Genomic DNA, 20,583 nt, shown 5'->3' with positions numbered 1-20,583 from the left:
TATCTAGGGCGCGTTAACGGGGTTCTCCAGTTAGTACACGCCTCTACTATACATAACCTATTCATCATAGGGATGAACGATAAATACTGATATGCTAATATTGTATCTTTAGGAGTTGTTTTCTCGATATGTTGAGTTACCAATAACTTCCGAATATTGGTGATGCGATAGATTATAGAGCGGTCTTTCCTTTTTCGATTCGGTCGTACGAAGCAAACTTAACTAATATGAGTAAGTAGTAAAATTAAATTAGTAGTAAATATTAGCAGTAAATTAAATAAAATTTACTACACCATAAATAAATTAATGAGTAGTAAATTACAGCTAATTAACATTTACTGCCAACGTGTACTGGGAAGGTCATGAACTGCGTAATATAGCTAAAACTAGAAAGCGGAGGTAGTCTAGAATCTTGATATTCTACCAAACGACATCGTCAGTCTAACTCAACATCTTTTCTACTATTGCGTCTCAGGCTAGAACTTCCAGGTTTAAGGAAAGATCCAATAAGATTGTTACACGCTGGCAGGGCGTCTCTAACTAACCTGAGGTGGGAGATTCGGAGGACAAAAAGGTATTCTTTTGGAGTTCGGACTTCCAACACGGTGGACGCACTGGGATCGAGATCAACTCAATAACGCTATTTGAATTATAGGAAATTTGAACTCAAGGTACTTTAAATTATTGCATTTATCAATAATCGTGATTGATTGAGATAGCTTCGCTAAGTTTGGTATACTGTTGTTATAGCATTGCCTTAGTTATAAAACCAGTAAAAGGAGCTATAACAATATCGTAGATTTTGCCAACATTTTAACAAGCACTGCTATGCAAAAAATTTGTTGTATCTATACATTGTGCATTTTAATTATCTGTGTAATCACAAAAATCAGAATCGGCTATCATATCATCGACTATCAACATTAATAGTTATTTGTTTTTTAACTCGGACGCAATTAATGAACTCGCACAAAAAAGGTTCGTTTTTAAGTTGGAAATTCTCAAACAAAGATTTAACATTAAAGTTTAGGCTAATTTTATAGAGACATCTTAGGACAACACTGTCGCTACCATAAAAGTCCTAAAGATCGTTGGTTATGTTATCAACGAATAATAAAATTGCTGGGAAAGTCGCAAATATGCGTCTACGGCGGTCGACCTTAGAACACGCATAAATGAGTCTACTTCACTGAAAGGGTTAAAAACGTTGGATTTGCCACTGTTTGTGATAGTAAACATGTTCATTTCCTTCCGCAGCTGAGTTATTTTTACTTATTTTCCAGCTACGAGTACTGCAGAACTACAGCTACTACAGAACTTGCACAGGTACTGCTACTGCGTTTTACCTACTAAATTTCTACTTCAAAAAGGTAAACACTTCTCATTCAATGTTGTATTGTCTATGAATTGCCACACATCCACTACCTAAAAACGTTGGATTTGCCACTGTTTGGGATAGTAAACATGTTCATTTCCTTCCGCATCTGAGTTACTTTTACTTTTTTTTCCAGCTACGAGAACTACAGAACTTGCATGGGTACTGCTACTGCATTTTACCTACTAAATTTCTACTTCAAAAAGGTAAACACTTCTCATTCAATGTTGTATTGTCTATGAATTGCCACACATCCACTACTTGAAAACATTGGATTTGCCACTGTTCGTGGTAGTAAACATGTTCATTACCTTCCGCAGCTGACTTACTTTTACTTTTTTTTCCCGCTACGAGTACTACAGAACTACAGCTACTACAGAACTTGCACGGGCACTCCGAGTATTGCGATAGGCGTCGGTGAGAAAAAAGCGAGCAGCGTATATTACAAAAAAGCACACCATCTTATTCACTTTTAGAAACGCTTGAAGCAGTACAAAGCCTCCCAAAAAGCCTACTGCCCAAACGCAAGAACAGATTGATTCCCATAGAGAAAGAGACCGAATTCGCAAAGCAGCAGCTAGAGGAGCAGAAATTGCAAAGCAAACACAGCTGCGCCTACAACGAAACAGAACTGCTATTGCAGCTGCTAGAAGGGCAGAAACTGCAGAACAAACACAGCTGCGCCTACAACGAAACAGAACTGCTATTGCAGCTGCTAGAAGTGCAGAAACTGCAGAGCAAACACAGCTACGCCCACAATGAGACAGAATAGCTACTGCATCTGCTAAAAGTGCGGAAACTGCAGAGCAAACACAGTTACGCCTACAAGGAAACAGAACTGCTATTGCAGCTGCTAGAAGTGCGGAAACTGCAGAGCAAACACAGCTATGCCTACAACGAAACAGAATAGCAGCTGCTAGAACAGCAGAAACCACTGAACAAACACAGGTACATCGAGAGCAGGCCGGAATAGATGCTGCAGCTGCTAGAAGTGCAGAGACTGCTGAGCCGACGCAGCAGCGACTCCCACGGCAAGATACACTAACTACAGCAGCTGCTTGGCCGCCACAGCCTACCAGGCGCCGTGCATGGGCAGAAAACTTCGCACTTGACTACAATCCTGTAACACAGTATAGGGCCCATCAGAAATTTTTTATGGGACGAATGTCTAAAAAATGTTCCAGATGTAATGCCTTGCGTTGGAAAGACGAGAGGCCAGGCATTTGTTGCAACAATGGGAAAGTTCACCTACGACCACTCTCTGAGGATATTCCACCTGTATTGACTCACCTATTCCAAGGCGCAAATCCTGATTCTGAACATTTTTTGGGGAATATACGAAAATATAACAGCTGTTTTCAAATGACATCATTTGGAGATAAAACCATTGATGAGCCTGGTTTTAACCCAAATTTCAAGGTTCAGGGTCAAGTCTACCATTTGATTGGATCCTTGCTTCCGATACCGGGTGAGCAACCACAGTTCCTGCAAATCTATTTCATGGGTGACCAGCAGGCACAGGCAGAACATCGGCGTGGTATTGTTGAAGGAGTGCGATTAAACGTAATCCGTGAGCTGCAGGATGATCTACACGAGCAAAATAAATATGTGCGTGATTTCAAAACTGCTAGGGAGAGGCTGCCTGAAAACACGGATGACTTGCGAATTGTCATTCATGCTGACAAACACCCTGTTGGAGAGCATGAAAGAAGATTCAATGCTCCTGTCATAGATGAAGTTGCCATTCAAATAGTTGGACAGCAGTTTGAAAGGCGGGATATTGTTCTGCAGTTACGCAGCAATGAACTGCAGAGGATATCTGAGACGCACAGAGCATATGACGCCCTGCAGTATCCACTCATTTTCTGGCGAGGTGACGATTGCTACAACTTTCAGCTGCGACAGACTGACATTCGCACAGGAAAGCCAGGTACACGAAAGGTTTCTGCTATGGATTTTTATGCTAGCAGGCTGATGGTTCGTGATGGTAGTTTCAATTACATTCACAGGTGCCGAATGCTGTTTTTGCAGTTTGCAGTTGATATGTACGCTAAAATTGAAACTGAAAGACTTAGCTTTATCCGCCACCATCAGACACGGCTAAGAGCTGATGACTACATCCACCTGCGTGATGCAGTGGCCAATGCAAACCAACGAGGTAACGTGGTGATTTTACCTTCGTCTTTTACTGGCGGCCCGCGCTACATGCATGAGCGTACGCAGGATGCCATGACATATGTGCGACATTACGGCAGACCAGACCTCTTCATCACATTTACCTGCAACAGCAAATGGGATGAGATTTCCAATGAATTGCTGCCTGGTCAGCAAAGCTATGACCGACACGATGTGGTTGCAAGAGTGTTTCACCTAAAACTAAAGCAACTAATGGATTACATTACCACCGGTGCAATATTTGGCGCTGTGCGATGCCATATGTACACCATTGAATGGCAAAAATGTGGACTCCCTCATGCACACATTCTAATTTGGTTATGCGATCGCATCAGGCCAGAACAGGTTGATTGTGTCATTTCTGCAGAAATACCAAATCGAGTGGAAGACCCCGAGCTATTCGAAATTGTCACCAAGCACATGGTACATGGTCCATGTGGCCAGTTAAACCCCGGTTCACCCTGCATGAAAGACGGCACATGTACCAAGAAGTACCCTAAGGCTCTCATTAAAGACACAGTTACTGGCATAGATGGGTATCCATTGTATCGTCGTCGTTCCGCTGATGATGGAGGTTTCACCAAACAACACACATTGTGAGCTGTTGGAGAGGCCTACGACATCAATTTGGACAATAGATGGATAGTGCCTTACTGCCCTTTGCTGTCCAAAGTATTCAATGTGCACATCAATGTCGAATTTTGCAACTCAGTGAAGTCCATCAAATACATTTGCAAATATGTCAACAAGGGTAGTGATCAAGCAGTGTTCGGCTTGGAAAGAGATGGAGCACAGGTTGATGAAGTAGCTCGCTATGAGAGTGGAAGGTACATCAGTGCAAATGAAGCAATGTGGCGCATCTTCAGTCTCCCCATTCATGCACGACACCCGACTGTTCAGCATCTGAGTGTCCATCTTGAGAATGGCCAGAGAGTGTATTTCACTGAAGCAAATCTTCAGCAACAACTTCAAGAACCACGTGACACTACTCTTACAGCCTTTTTCAAGCTTTGTACACTTGATGATTTTGCCAGGACGCTTCTGTACTGCCAATTGCCAGCCTATTACACCTTTGACGCATCCACAAAATGCTGGAAGAGACGAGTTTATGGAGCTGCAGTGCCTGATCATCCTGGCATATATCAAACTGATGCCCTAGCACGAGTATACACTGTTCACCCCAACAATCGTGAATAATTCTTTCTTCGAATCATGCTACATCACTTGGTTGGCCCAATGTCCTTTCAGCATTTAAGAACTGTTGAAGGTCATGTCTGTGCTTCTTTCCATGAAGCATGCAGGCGTTTGGGGCTATTGGAAGATGATGCACAGTGGAGGGAGGCCTTGGAAGAAGCTGCAACTGTACAGTCACCTGCCCAACTGCGCAAGTTGTTTGCTATTATGTTAAGCACCTGCCAGCTTTCTCACCCTCTTCAGCTGTGGCAAGAGTTTAAGGAACATTTGGCTGAAGACATCCTGTTTCATGAGCGACAACTGCTTCAGGATCAACAACTGCAGTTTACAGATAGAATGTTCAATATTGCTCTTATATTTATTGAGGACCAAGTGCTCGAGGTCACAAACAACAACCTCTCAGTTTATGAACTTCCCAGGCCTGTTAGAGTGGAGCAACCTGTTGTTTGCAGAGAAATATTACGCGAAACAGCGTATGACCGTGAAGAGCTTCGTCGCCATGTTGAAACCAATGAACCGCTGCTGCTGGGAGAGCAAAGAGCTGCATATAACACAGTTTTTGAGAAAATTGAACAAAACAGTGGCGGTGTGGTGTTTCTTCACGCACCAGGTGGGACCGGCAAAACCTTCGCCACTAATCTTATATTGGCGAAAGTACGAGAGTCTGGAAAAATTGCTTTGGCTGTAGCTTCATCTGGTATTGCAGCTACCTTACTCCCTGGTGGCCGCACTGCGCATTCAGCACTAAAACTGCCTCTTAAATTGGCCAGAACTGAGAATCCTGTGTGCAATATCAAAAAGAACAACGGAACTGCCCAACTTCTGCAACGATGCGTTCTTATTGTATGGGATGAGTGCACAATGTTGCACAAGCTCGCATTTGAAGCTCTAAATCTTACACTAAATGACTTGCGTGAAAATAATAGACTTTTCGGTGGGGTAACTCTTTTACTTTCTGGAGATTTTCGCCAAACGTTGCCTGTCATACAAAGAGGCACACCCGCTGATGAGATAAATGCATGTATCAAAGCATCATTTTTGTGGCCGTCTGTTGTGCAGCTTCATTTGCCAAGAAACATGCGTGCCGCTATTCTTGGCGACGAAACAAGTGCACGTTTCGCTGCTGGACTGCTGCGTATTGGTGAAGGGCGTTTGCCAGTCAGTGCTGAGGATGGTTTGGTGTCACTTGATGGCTACGGCACTTTTGTGGATTCAACCAAAGAACTTCAGGAGAACGTTTACCCTAATCTGCGACAGAGGTTCCAAAATGTTGATTGGTTATCTGAGCGAGCTATTCTTTGCCCCCGGAATGATGCAGCTGCTGCCATAAACTCACAGCTTTTAGCCCAACTACCTGGCAATTCAAAAACCTTCACTTCTGTTGATACGTCGTTGACTGATGACGCTGCTGTAGAATATCCTGTGGAATTCTTAAACGCACTGGACTTGCCCGGACTTCCTGCTCATAAATTGCAGCTAAAGATAGGAACACCGATCATGCTTCTTCGCAACCTCAATCCTCCAAAGTTATCTAATGGCACTCGGCTAATTGTTGCGCAAATGTTTTCGCACGTAATTCAGGCCAAAATCATTTCAGCATCTGGTAGAGGAGAATACGTTTTTATTCCAAGGATCCCAATTATTCCAACCGATCTACCATTTGAATTTAAAAGGATTCAGTTCCCCATCAGAGTCTGCTTCGCTATGACCATCAACAAGTCGCAAGGTCAGTCCCTCAAAGTAGCTGGTATCGACTTACTGTCCCCCTGCTTTAGCCATGGCCAGCTGTACGTTGCCTGCTCAAGAGTAGGCACAAGCCGAAAACTGGATATTCATACACCCGACAGAAAAACCAAAAATGTTGTCTATCCACAAGTGTTGTGTTGATTAACATTGTCTTATTGTTATGTCATGCTTGCATTAAATTAACATTATATTATTATTGTGTCATGCTATGTTCTTCATGTACTGCTATACCTACTTATTATCCACATGCAGCATTTTCTAGCATGTTTTTCAGTATATATATATATATATTTTCATGCATTTGTTTTCCTTATTGTGTCTCATAAAAAGGCTATCATGTTGGCATTATGTTTTATTATTGTAAGGTGCTAATGCTGTATCTGCCTTGACATCGTACTGTCTGTCCTGTTATACATGTAAATTTTACTGATAAATTTTATTAACACAACCACATTACTGCAGCACTGTTTTTATATACCTTGTCAAAACACAGGCTATAATAGACGAAGTACTGGTGAGCCATGATTAGTGTTAGAAGTCTCCATTTGATGTAGAACTGTAGAAGTCATGTATAGTGCATGTAGATGTCTCCATTCAATAAATGCTGGCGATAGCTCAGCAGTGCAATAGCGAAATATTTTGTAGAATTTCTTATAACACGCACAATTTTTCAATACTGCCAGTTTGAACAATTTCAGTTTGCCTAGCAATGTCAATTTAATTATCAGTTCTCTGTACAAAAATAGGACAACTCCCATTTTAGTGGTTTGAGACTGATGCATTGTAGACTAGCTGTAAAACACATTGCAGATTTCCATTGTTCTCCCCAAAATGATTGACATGTATGACTGCGTATGCTGTCTGATCGGCCCAACAATTTCAGTAGACTGCATAGTTGGAGTTGTTTTACCGTATGAAAGACAACTCTCAATAAACCTTTTGCTGTACAAAAATCTGATTCCGTTGACGGGTGATGCAGCTAGTCTTATATATATATTTCTCAAAGAATGTTGGTTTTCCGGCTATAGATCTTAAATTCTTTGAATAAATATTGCGTACCAAAGTAGATTCGATCTCGGACCTTGCGTTTGCCAGTTTGACGCCTTTCCCACTAGACTACAGAAATCAAATCTCTACCTTGCCAATAAAAGTCACTATATGAGAGCAAATGCCTAACTGCTTTGCCTATGACGCGGGTCATAGCATAACGTCATGAGAAGCTGTTCGCTCACATTATTAAACTGGCTAATAGCAAACAACTCTCACTACTTTTTTTGTTTATAATAAAAAACCCTTTTTTCATGGTATGTAGTTTGAAAGTTAGAACTGCAATTGTGGTTATATGTTAAATTCAAATCAATTTTCTGTCCAAAGACTCTTCTATTACATGGGCAACGCCGGGTGGCACAGTTAGTTGTACAAATTTGTACAATGCATTAATTGTCTTCCAATTGAGAGACAATGTCTACTCAGGTTTGATTGTATTTTGTTTGACCTGAAATTATACAATATCATGATTTACCTTTTGGTGTTGACACCTCACTAGTCACAGATTGTTCAGTTGTAAGCTGTTCGGTCAAAGGATGTTGACTTGCTGATGGTATTGAAGTTGCTTCCTCTGCTGCCTGAGTTTGCTTAAACGAAAGTTGGTTGGTAACATTTTGCAATAGCTGACGAGCCGCATTGATTTTTTGTTGTAAATGAAGCAGTTCTTGACTTTTAGCATTCTGCCCGATGACATGTTGGTCTGAAATTAAAATTAAAGAAAACAGGAGTAAGACCAATCTCAATATGAAAGTCATTGTGTGACGCTTGGGGTAGAATGAAAGACTCAGTACTGATCACTGTTTTTATATTTTCTACTAGTTAGGCCATGCCCACTTTTTGTAAGACTAAGTACCAACTTATCTTTATTATCTTTGCTTCCAAAGTTCAGTATTTATTTATAAACCAAGGCTATGTTTAAGTGAGATAAGCAAGACTACTGTAATTCATAGAAAAAACCCACGTTTCTAAACCTTCTTAATAAACACAAAATCATTGTGTAAAATTGCTTGCATTATTTAATATACATAGTTGCTAGCCATAGACTGACTCAAAATTATGCCATTGTTAAAGGTTGACTTGCAACATAATTCACATTACAGTTATTTGGTATCAAAAGATTTACCATGTCTTACTCTGTTGTGTTGTAGGTGCAAAATATATAGAAATGTGATTACAAGCTTTTAAAAGCTCAAAAACAAACAAGTAATCGTCCTCATTGTAAGACCAGGTCTATTGTGACCATGTCTATTTTTCTTACGCGTCTATTTCATCGTTATTGTAAAGCTTCACTCTGAGCACGGATATCTCAAAACCTTCCATAAAAAACTGTTTAATTTTTCAACTTTAGCTCGAAAGAGTTCATATCACATTTTGATAAACAGAACGAGCCTGTTGGTCTGCTGTGATATTCAAAAAATGTTGCAGAAATTACTCACGCTGTTTGGCAGGAAGTATGTGGCACATAATCAGATTACGACTAGACGATTAGACCAAACTGAAACAAAACTGTACACTAGCGAGCGCTATATTTGATACAGGCTCTTCAAAAAAACCCGAAGTGTTTGTCATACACTTGTGCTACGAGAAGCTTTATACTGAGCTTTTTATTGGCTTTTCAATTTATGTGAGAACATTTCGTGACAAAACAACCAAATTTAATGACTATGTCAGAGAAATGAACTGATTTCAATCTACACAATTCTCTAAATCTCTTCAATTTTTAAAGAGCAAAAACAAGGCTTTACTATTAAATTTATGCATATGAAGTGATTGAAAATATTAAAGGTCAAGTGAAAAAGTCTTGTCACTTCTTTAGTGTGTCACTCGATGATGTCTTATCCTTTTTGTAAATGTAAAATGGCTGATGAGCAGCTAGCAAGATCATATCTTGTTCAGAAAGTTGAAATAAGCTAATTTAATTAATTAATTAAATATCTTTGCAAAGTAAGTGTGACACAGAAAGGTTATATCCATGGTGCCCTAAATAATACTAAATAGTTTATGAAAATGTTTTCTGATGAAGTTTAATCAAAACAATTGTTTGCATTTATCAAGGATAATCATATTATTGAGAACAAATATCTGTGCATTATTTTAAGCCTGAATCTTCTAAGTTGTTACGGAAAAAACTTGCCACCTTTCACAAAAAATATTAATCCTTACAAAAGTGTATGAAGTTTATTTTGTTAACTTGAAGTTGGTACATAAACTCTTTAAAATACTTTAGTCCTAATCATAATAACCTGCCCTGATACAAAAAATATTTCACAATGAAGTTTATGCTTACATGGGTAATAAACCATTTGCAGGTGGAACATGTGGCAGGTCACGCCTCAAAGTTTTATAATTTTTGTGTAAATATAAAATGGCTGATAAACACTCTAAAATGATAAGCTAATTGAAACTTACTCGAACATACATGTTCAATCTTTGTCTCAATATAGACACACCTCTTAGAGGCTGTTAAACTACTTTTAATGTTGACTTCAGCTCAACATATTGTACACACTGCCAAATTCTGTTATTTACTATAATTGGTTGTATTTCTCATTGAATAAACATGACAAATAGTTTCGCTTTTTATGATGACATTTGATTTTAGTCAATGTTACATTCTATACCAATTTTAGATGTCCAAGTTCCTTGATTCATAAAATGCAATATTAATATTATAGACCTAATACAATAATTACATGACTATATATAATACATGTGTTATAAGATATGAATACAACAAATTTAAAACTTCTGTCACATAAAACCTTTTCATTTCAGCATTATTCGTTATTAAATGGAGTGAAAAAAAGCGAAAACAAGTAAAAAAAGTTTTAAATTATGACAAAGTTAAAGTTTAATAAAGTTCATGATGCAGCTTAGCTTTAGGTGTGTGTTTAGTAAGCAACATTTATAAAAGTTTAAATTCAATATTTGCAGTACACAGCTGCATCAAAAGTAAAAACTCCATACAGCGCGTACACCGAAGTAAATTGTAACATTGCATTTTATTGCAAATCATAACCAATAAATACAATAAATAAGCTGAACATACTGTGGGCAACTATAGCTTCTATGGTTAACCTACTATATTATTACTAGGTTTTAATATGTAAAATAGCTATTTTACATTTTGATAATTTTTACTATGTGGTGTTTGCATTAGATCATTACAAAATGTTTCTTTATCACTGTAGACAACATTTTTTAATAAATATATTCTATAGTAAAATATTGGCATAAATTGTACAGTATAATAAAAATACGGCTGGTCACATGATGAGGTCTTATCATTTTTTGTAAATATAAAACAGCTGATCAGCAGTTAGCAAAATCAAATCCTGTCCTTAAAAGGAAATCAGCAAATCTATTTAACAAACTATCTTTGCAAAGTAAATGTGACATAGAAGGGTTATGTCCATGGTGCCCCAATTACTAGTAAAGATTTCATCAAAATCTTTTTCTGATGAAATTTAATCAAAACAATTGTTTGCATTTATCGAAGGTAACCATATTATTAGGAATAAATATCTGTGCATTATTATAAGCATGAATCTTCAAAGTCATTATACAATATAGTTGCCATTTTTCGATATAATATTAATCTTAATATGATTGTGTTTGGTTTTTTAGTTTAATTTGAAGTTGGTAGATACATTATTTTAAACACCTAAATCCTGATCATAATAACCAGCCTTGATACGGAAAATATTTCACAATGAAGTTTATGGTTATACAGCAGGTGAAACAATGGTAGGTGGAACATGTGGCAGGTCCCATTTCAAAGTCTTATAATTCTTATGTAAATATCAAAAGGCTGATAAACACTTATGAATGATAAGCTAATGGATATTTACTCTAACTTACATGTTCAACACTTATCTATATATAGACACACCTCTTAGAGAATGATAAACTACTCTTAATGTTGACCTTAGCTGAACATATTGCACAACTTTTATTCATAAAGTGAATATATTGTATGTCTCATTGAGTAGACATGACATATAGTTTGGCTTTTTTATGATGACAATTGAGTTTAGTCAATGTATCGTGCTAAAACCTGTTTAGTTATCTTTGTTCTTTGATGTGTAGAACGCCATACTAATAATACTGACATAATATAGTAAATATATGACAATGTATAATAATTATATGTAATATAAGAGATGAAAACAAAAAATGTAAAACTTCTAATAAAGTTACCACTCAAATATACCTTTATTAGATAAAATGAGTCTGTAGCAAGTAGTATTAGTATATAGACTTGGCTTTCATTATTATCGCATTCCTGTTTCTGTGTGAAACTCTAATTAAACCCAGCAAATTGTCTATACAACTACAGAAACAAAGAAGTCAAATAATTATACTATTGTCACTGTAGCCTGATTCACATATTACACTCAAACGCTTGAGAAAGAACCCTGATGATTTAATATGCAATACAAGTTGTGGTTGTAGCCCATATTTTAGCTGGTTCGCCTGTGGTTTGATGCTGTAGTGAAACATTTCTATAGCAACGCTACAAATATGTTTTTGCAGTTCCAGGGTGTTATTATTACTCATCTACATGATATAGAAAAGCTGGTTGCAAGCTTTGCTAGCGGTCAGACTATTTTCAGCTAAGAGCAACTTTGCTTCTATATCAAGTAAAAGGCCTAGATGTCTACCAATAAGGTAATGTCCAGAAAACAGATTTAACATTTTTGCGATGTCAAGCTCAATATTGTGAAAGGTTTAGTAAAATACATGTATAACTGCAGTATTTCATCACTGATAATTGCGGAGACAAGATGATGCAATAAATACACCTCTTTTAACCTGAATCGTGAGTACAGGTTAAATCTTAGCAATATAACATTTTGAGTTAACTTTTTAATTTATTATAGTGAAATAAGTGATGAAAAAGATTTCTATATAACAAGCTCTAGTTAGTTCATACGCTAGCTTATCTTTTTATAGCAAACTAACAAAGTGATTTTTGTACTTCATCTTAACACAGTAATAAATATTTTAGAGTAGATGAAACGAAAGTAGCTGAAGGAGTACCGAAGGCAGATGCTCTGCAATTCTTATTTAAGAGATTAACTGGTGTTTTTATTCTTATCTGTGATGTTGATAAGTAGCTCTTTTTTATATTTTGTTTCACAAATCAGTAACGTCAAAGTAACGTGTAAAAAAAAAGGAATATAAGTTACTGTAGAAAAAGCGTCAAAAATGACCTAAATTTTTCTTCAGGTTTGAGAAATAAAAAGTTTCTAAGCATTTGTTGAGAAAAAATCAAAAACTAATTGCTGTAAAACCTCTATTTGAATACCACCTTTATTTAACCACTGCTATAAAAGACGAATAGAAAAAGGGGGTTCAACTCTATCATTGAATACCACCTCTATTTTATCACCAATGTGATAATCTTTAGTTCTAATAATCTCAAATTAGGAAGTAAATTGTAGAAATGTGTCCACAAAATGGTGGTAATAATAATCTGGTTACATCAATAAATATTAGCTTTTTTGTTTTTCCTGTCAAGTTTAGTTACGGTTTACTTGAGAAGATCGATCATCACAATCAGCAGATCTAGACTTTGATTTGAAGTTGTTGAGGTTCAAATTCATACTATGTAATAGCAGCCGATGTTGATATGTTTGTATTTTACTCAAATGTCGTAGCAATGATCAAATGTAGGCAATTTAAGGCATGTTTTTGTTTTCAAACAAAATTTACAAACTCTGCATAGAGGCTGATTACACTTATTGATCTGTTTGCTACAGTTTGCGAGCATGACTTCCTTTTTATGTGTAATCGAATATTAGTTACGAGCAACGATCTTGTCAGAAGTCGATTTTACATAGCAGCATTGATGTTATTAAATAATATGTTATAAACTTTCAAGTTGAAGATTTGGATTATAATACATGTACATCAAATCATACTAATATGTATTCAAAAAAAATAAAATAAACAAACAATGCTTACAATTCATGCCAGAAAAAACATTTCAAGACCAAACTATTTGCAATGTTTGCTCATCAGGTTGCATCTTACAGGTGATTGTTGCATTTGTTGGAACCTACTTAGTTTTCATCAGATCGTTCGCTACTACACTTACCAGTGTCTCCTGACCAATTATATTTTCTGCCCCGTTGACCTAGCTAATATTAGTTCGTATACGCTTCTCACATTATTCAAAAAAGGTTTTTTGCGTGTCTACAGCTTGCACAATCTATGTAAAGCACAAGCTTTAGCTTTAAATAGTATACATGATATAGTATTATTGGATTGAGTAATCACTAATGCGATTATGCAAACCAATAATTAAAGTCTGTTCTCCACTTACATAGTTTTACGATTTTTTTTTAAATGCTAGAAACAACACCCGTGATATAATTAGTAAACGGAAAGGGCAAATGAGTTACATTGTTTTGCTCTTAAAAGACTTACATTTATTCTGTCAATATTCCGACGAGCTAAATGGAAATTGCAATGCCACTTTCTAATTGCACAACACCCTTAATTAAGTACCATTATAAACCAAGGGTTTAAAATAGAGCACTATATTGTTCAAATGAAATTTTTAGGGTATACATTTTGATCAGCATTCAGCAACAGTTCTAACTCACTTTATTAACACTTCACTACGCTTCAACCTACTTAACTAACAAAATTTAGATAGCGATCAGCTACCTGATTTAGACTGCTTTGAATCTTCTGATACAGTTAAACATTTGATTAGATTTGGAACAGACTGATTTTTACGAAAGATGCAAAAATTAGTGCATTTTAGCCGCTATAAAAGTATTGCAACGCTTAGTCTGCAACCTGCAATCTCTTAGTATCCTGAAGGATTTGCTATATAGAGTTTTTGAAAAGATTTTTCCATTCTTTGGCATCTTGGATCATTGTCCACAGTACACCAAAGCACATGGTTGATGGTTTCTAATTTTTTAATTACGAGAACTTTTGTTAAGGTGTGTCGGAGGTTACAAAAAAGATTTTTTTACACCAAACAACAGTTCATGGAAACCCGAGTTATTGTTTACTAAAGGAAAAAGTCTATTAAATTTTTTCAATGGAAACTTTGATAAAATACTAATTACTTTTGATTTTCAAAAAAATCTCTTCACTAGAATAGCAGAAGGGTTACAGTATTTACAAAACATTATATCCATATTATGATATCATATTCATAAAATAGAAGTGAGCAATTTAAATGATACAAACTATTTTTACAAACTGGTCGGGTCACAAAACCCTTGTCTATGATGCTTCAGTTGTTAGTATACGGATAAAAACGGTTTTTCATGTGTTTAAGCACAAAAAATGTGATTATTTTTTAGGAAAAACATATTATTGAGGAACAATATCTGAGAACAACTTTAAAACAAGCACATAGAAATTTTTCAAATAAAATATAATAATATTTTCATTTAAAGAAAGTTTACTTTTTGAAAAATTTGGTAACTCATATTATTAAAAACTATAGCAATATATGATATTTGATTAAATTTGTGATACAATTCACTTAAACAAAAAATCATAATTATAAAAAGCAATTAGCCGCCACAAATGATTCTTTACTATGGAGTTCATGCGTATGAAGTAATTGAAAGGATGACAAGTTGCTTGGAAAGGTCTTATAATGTTTTTTTTTATTATAAAATGGTTTACCAGCAGCTAACAAAATCAAGTCCTGTTCATAAAGTGGAAATCAGCAAATTAAATGTAACAAACTATCTTTGCAAAGTAAGTGTGACACAGAAAAGTTATGTCCGTGGTGCCCCAATTACTGCTAGATATCTCATGGAAAGGTTTCCTGCTGAAGTTTAATCAAAACAAGTGTTTACATTGTTCAAAGGTAATCATATTATTGAGGATTAATATCTTAGCACTATTTTAAGCATGAAACTTCCATGTTATTATGGAAAATATTTGTCCCTTCAGAATAGTATTAATCACTATAGTATTGCTTGAAGTTTTTTAGGTTTAATTTGAAGTTGGGACATAAATTCTTTTAAATACCTTGATCCTGATCATAGCAAACAGGATGGCTACCAAAAGGTTTAGCCATAAAGTTTATGCTTATATGAGTGATGAGCCATTGGCAGGTAGAAGATGTGGCAGGTCACGTTTCAAAGCCTTATAATTCTTATGTAAATATCAAATAGCTAATAAACACTTATGAATGATAAGCTAATTGATATTTACTCAAACACACATGTTCAACATTTATCTATATATAGACACACCTCTTACATACTGATAAACTACTTATAATGTATTGTTGTTTCAAACTGAACACATTGTGCAGGCTGCATAATTTGTATGTATACGTCATTGAATAAACACCACCTATATTGTTGCTGTATTCTGATGACAATTGAGTTTAGTCAATGTATCATACTTTAAACCTTTTATGACTCGTAGAACGACATGTTAACTTTATTGGCTCAAAATTATAATTTTATGACAAAATATATTATATGTGTGATAAAATATGGAAACTACAACCTTAAAACTTGTACAAGTTAAAGGATAACTTATAAGGATTAATAACAATATAGCCCTTAAATCTTAAACTCTTCTAACAATAAGGCTTAAACTAGGAATACACGCTGTTGCAGCAATCAGAAGATGTCAGGTCAGATTGATAGCAGTGTGAAACTAATGAATTCAATGAACTATTTATGTAGAATAAAATAAAAAGCAAACCTTTGGTACATGCACATTTATTATATATAAAAATTTATATATATGCGATAAAAATCTGTATTTGGGCGCCACCTGTTTTGGACCACCACTATCTGAACGCCACTATAAGAGAAGGGTGAAGAATAGAGTCCTATCCTTTAATTGAACGTCACTTGCATTCGAATGTCACTTCTATTTGAATGCTACTTTTATTTGGCCACTAGAATCGGACACTTTTAGTTTTCACGAACCCGTAATAGCATGTGCTCAGTAGAGAATTGTCCACAAAATCATTCTAATAACGACTCGATTGCATCAATGACCACAAATTTGTTTGTTGTTTTTGTTTGTATTGAAGTTCATTTTCCAACTCAAAGTATTTTTGTTAGAAACTTTTATTGCAACACCATAACAATGATTAGCAAATTTATCAGGCTAAAAGTAGTTCCTTGTTAAGCGCAACCTATATAGCTCATTGTATGTTGGAAAATGTTCTTGCATTTACAGAGACAGGTGTGTTACTACATATTTAGAAGTAAACCTTTTAGGCTATCTTGAATACGTGAGGTTTATCTGTATTCGTGCTTGAAGTTTTTACTCAAAAAAAGCATCACGTAAAAAAAATTTCTCAGTTGGAAAATGCTTTGGTACTAATATTGAAAAACTCAGCTGCGCATATGAGAATTTGAAGACACAATACATCGTAGAAGGTGTTGAACGGCCAAACTAGTATGAAAATGGTATCAAACGAATACAACAATCAAAGCATAACTGACAGTGCAAACAATGAATATGTTTTTATTTTCAAAAATAATGTTACTTGTTTTAAAGTGCAAACTTTGGTGTTTTCAGGTGTTATAATTATTATAGTTTGTTTATGTCACTTTCCTTGAAATTTATTTTTTAAAATCTTTTATTTTATGGTATTATAAAACTTATAAGTTTGCATATTTATAGCATTTAGTTTGATGAAATCATTGTGGTGATCTGAACTTAGCTTACAATAGATCAACACTCATAACTCATTTTTCTATTGTATTGCAAATATTATGCTCTTTCCTTTAATTCAGCATTACTCAGTATAAGTTGTAGTGAAAATGAAACCATAAACAGGTAATAACTATAGAGACATTGACAATATCAAAGTTTTTTTCTAATAAAATACACAATAAAACTTAGCTACTTAGTACGTGTTTATTGAATTAAGTTTATTAAAGTCAAATGCAAAGTTTATTTAATCCAATTGTATCAAGGGTAAGATCTCCATATGATACACACCGTGCACAGTAACCATACATTTTCTTGCAGATGATAAACACTGAATACTCAAAAGTTGCTGTAGATAGCTATAGTTATTAAGGTTAATATACTATTTTGTTACTACTATTTATTATATACAGAACATATATAAAACTTAGATGGTTTTGGTTAGCAGAGTTTGTGTTATAAAGTTACTATGGGTTTTCAAACTCATCTATATGAAATTATTTCCCTGCCAAGCCAATCTTGAAACAAACTAATATCAGTTGGTGCGGGATCAACAGTTCTAATTTTCACTTAAATGTTTCACTTTCAGTAATTTTTTTGATTTTTGATAAAGTTTGATAAAATTTGATTTTGTTTATTTGTGTGAGCTGAATTGAACTGGTTTATCGAAGTTAAAATAGTCAAATAATTAAGGATTAAATAGCTGTGTTTCACATCTGAATACACAACAAAAATCAATATTTACATGATCTATGATGCAAAAGATTGTGAGTTGAATTGCTGTTTCCTTGAAATTCTTTGAACTGAGTTATTTTGAAGCCGCAAAAAAAATTGCTATATATATTATGGATGACATGAATAATCTCATAAAACTTATATTCAATCTGATGCAGCCAAAAGAACTGCATCATAGTGTGTTAATATTTTATGTATAATAATACATGTACTTAATTACAAATTAGAAAATATAATTTAGCTAGTTTTGAATATAATACCATATGCACTTTAAAATAAAACATTAAATTTTAGTTTGCGGTTTACACACCGTTATATGAATTTAACTGTCAAATAGTGTCTGACTTGATCAGTGATAGAGTAAGGGATTCCTGTGTCATATCGACAGGTAAGCGATGTCAGCTACCATGGAACTATGGATAGCTCCGCCTTCTCTAACCACAATGGAATGGAATTTAGCACAGCTGATCGGGATAATGATGTTGACTCTGGCAACTGTACTGTAGTTTGGACAGGCATGTATCTTCTTACATTTTTATTTTGCACGCAACAATTCTCTTGGTTAAATATGCAGTCATAGCAGTGGCAGTTCAAATGGTTTGTATGATCATTCCGTATGCCATTTCATATGTCGAAATCGTTTCTCAGATATAGTATTTCTTATAATTCAAGGATAAATCTGATAATCTCGAAAGATAGTTGTGTAGTTTATTTTGTATGTAATCAGTAGATACTTTGCTCAGTATTTAAAAAGTATGTTAATTCTTAACGATTTATCAATAAAGTTTGATGACAAACCAAAATATTTTGTACTATGCTGATAATTCGGCAAAATCGTCTTACTTTTGCATTTGCAATATAATTCCTCATTTTATTAACAAGACAATGAGCGTATATACACACTTTAACTAACAATTTAGTTATATCACAAGAGCAAGTCTTTTTTTATTTGCAGGTGGCTGGGGGTTTGAAAGATGCCATGATTCTTATCTGAATGGGTTCTATGATAGTGCCAATGGAGGGGGCGAGATTGTCTGGAGAAGCAAATTTCTCCATTTTACGGAATCTGTGATGAGAGTCAACAGAGATTGATGAACATTGTTCATACTTTTAAACTCAAACTCTAACTTGCTCCTTATGATTATGCAGATTATATATCACCAAGTGTATTTATCTGACCAGCTTGATTGTATTACATTGTCAAAGATAACTATGCTTGATGTTACATTACTGATTACTTCGATCTAAATAATTTTAGATTTTTGAAGTTTGGGCGTGAAATTAGGTTGCAATTAACTTACATTACTCATTCAACCAATTATCAAAAACTTTAAAGAGATGCTTAGATTATCCAAATAGATATTATGATTTGTTACAGTTTTAGACATTTTGGGTTGCAAACTATCACTTTTAGGACCATGATGGTTGGTAGCTCTTTTCAGCTAGAAACAAGAATTTATTCCTAAGCAGTGTAGTGAGTCATAATAAACTTTTGGTTTTTTCCACTTCATATGACATATTTGTTATAAGAGGCATATCAACTATAAACAGTGTGGCGTTACTCACATCAATAATATCACAAAACAGTGTTTTTGAAAATGCTTAAAAATGAATTTACAACTTAATCTATTTCATTATATTTTTCAGTTTTTCAGGTTTTCAGGAAGGTAAAACTTTTCGTTAAGCTGTAAACGCTCACATTAGCTTACTCATTAAGCAACCAAATAAAGTAAGTCAAAAGCACTGAATAGTATAAAGGTATTTGTTCATAAATTAACATCTTTTGAAAATAACAATTTGTTCCAAAAAAAGCAGAACTGGCTGTTGACTTCAGTTAAAATGATTAAAATCATGTTTGAAAAATGAAAGCACTTCATGAAAAGATTTTCTTAACCAGATTTAATGTGTTATACTTAAGAAAGTTTTCAAAGACATAAACTTTTGTTTATTTGTAAATACTTGAACTGTAATACTGTCTGGATGGTCTTGTGGCATCAACCATCATTCTGTCTAACATACAGAGCGGTTTTGAAGTTACTGGTAATCTTAGTGCCAGGAAACTAACTATCTGCACAGATGAAAACCATAGATTTTGCTCTTTAAAAGGTTTGTATAAAACAAGTGAACAAACCATAAAAAGCACCATTTCTTGCTCAGCAATCTCAAGTGTTTCCATTTTGTTGATTTTAAATAAGTATGCACTGATTTCATGCAGTCTCTTTGAAATTCATTCTGCAGATGCTGGTGAGCTTTTTAGGTTGAAATTACCAGCTTGTCCTGAATACATGCTGAATACATAAAAACTGCTTCCTTGTGAACTAATGTGCCAATAGCTCTTGTGCTACTAGTAACACACACTTACAAACAAGAGTTTAGCAGTGATAAGGAATTCCTGGAACAGACCAACTTCTTACTATTATTGATTCTGTGATGTCACAATGACCAACCATTAATAAGTACAGTCACCAAAAGATAAGAGGTAATCGTACTTATGCAAACAGTGTACTGTCTTGTAGTATTGACTAGCATTGAACTGTGTTCTTTGAAATACAGAAAAGGTAAAATGTTCAGTTTCCGCCTCTAAGCCCTTAGGAACTAAGGTATATGATCAGTTTGGTTTTTCCTCTGTTCATCCTATCACG

At 35.0% G+C, this 20,583-nt stretch overlaps 2 protein-coding genes across 2 annotated transcripts; both read left to right on the top strand.

Annotated features, from left to right (window-relative positions):
- Positions 1-227: 227 nt before the first annotated feature.
- LOC137410134 (uncharacterized) lies at positions 228-4,150 on the top strand. The gene is made up of 2 exons (XM_068095716.1): positions 228-231; positions 2,226-4,150. Exons 1-2 carry the CDS (start codon positions 228-230, stop codon positions 4,148-4,150), a joined length of 1,929 nt encoding a protein of 642 aa, XP_067951817.1.
- Positions 4,151-4,786: 636 nt separating this feature from the next.
- LOC137410133 (ATP-dependent DNA helicase pif1-like) lies at positions 4,787-19,033 on the top strand. The gene is made up of 3 exons (XM_068095715.1): positions 4,787-6,550; positions 18,330-18,438; positions 18,897-19,033. The coding sequence occupies exons 1-3, from the start codon at positions 4,787-4,789 to the stop codon at positions 19,031-19,033; spliced, it is 2,010 nt and encodes a 669-aa protein (XP_067951816.1).
- The last annotated feature ends 1,550 nt before the right edge of the window (positions 19,034-20,583 follow it).

Source organism: Watersipora subatra, unplaced genomic scaffold, assembly GCF_963576615.1.
Source record: "Watersipora subatra unplaced genomic scaffold, tzWatSuba1.1 SCAFFOLD_49_1, whole genome shotgun sequence".
Lineage (NCBI taxonomy): Eukaryota > Metazoa > Bryozoa > Gymnolaemata > Cheilostomatida > Watersiporidae > Watersipora > Watersipora subatra.
Note: the sequence above shows the minus strand (reverse complement) of the source record. Positions and strands in the feature narration are given on the sequence as shown.

Excerpts from the sequence above, each read along its gene's own strand:
- LOC137410133 (XM_068095715.1), top strand. The coding sequence starts at position 4,787 with ATGTCCTTTCAGCATTTAAGAACTGTTGAAGGTCATGTCTGTGCTTCT. Across the intron at positions 6,551-18,329 it reads TGTACGTTGCCTGCTCAAGA|GTAAGCGATGTCAGCTACCA; the intron begins GTAGGCACAAGC and ends TCATATCGACAG. Across the intron at positions 18,439-18,896 it reads TGATGTTGACTCTGGCAACT|GTGGCTGGGGGTTTGAAAGA; the intron begins GTACTGTAGTTT and ends TTTTATTTGCAG.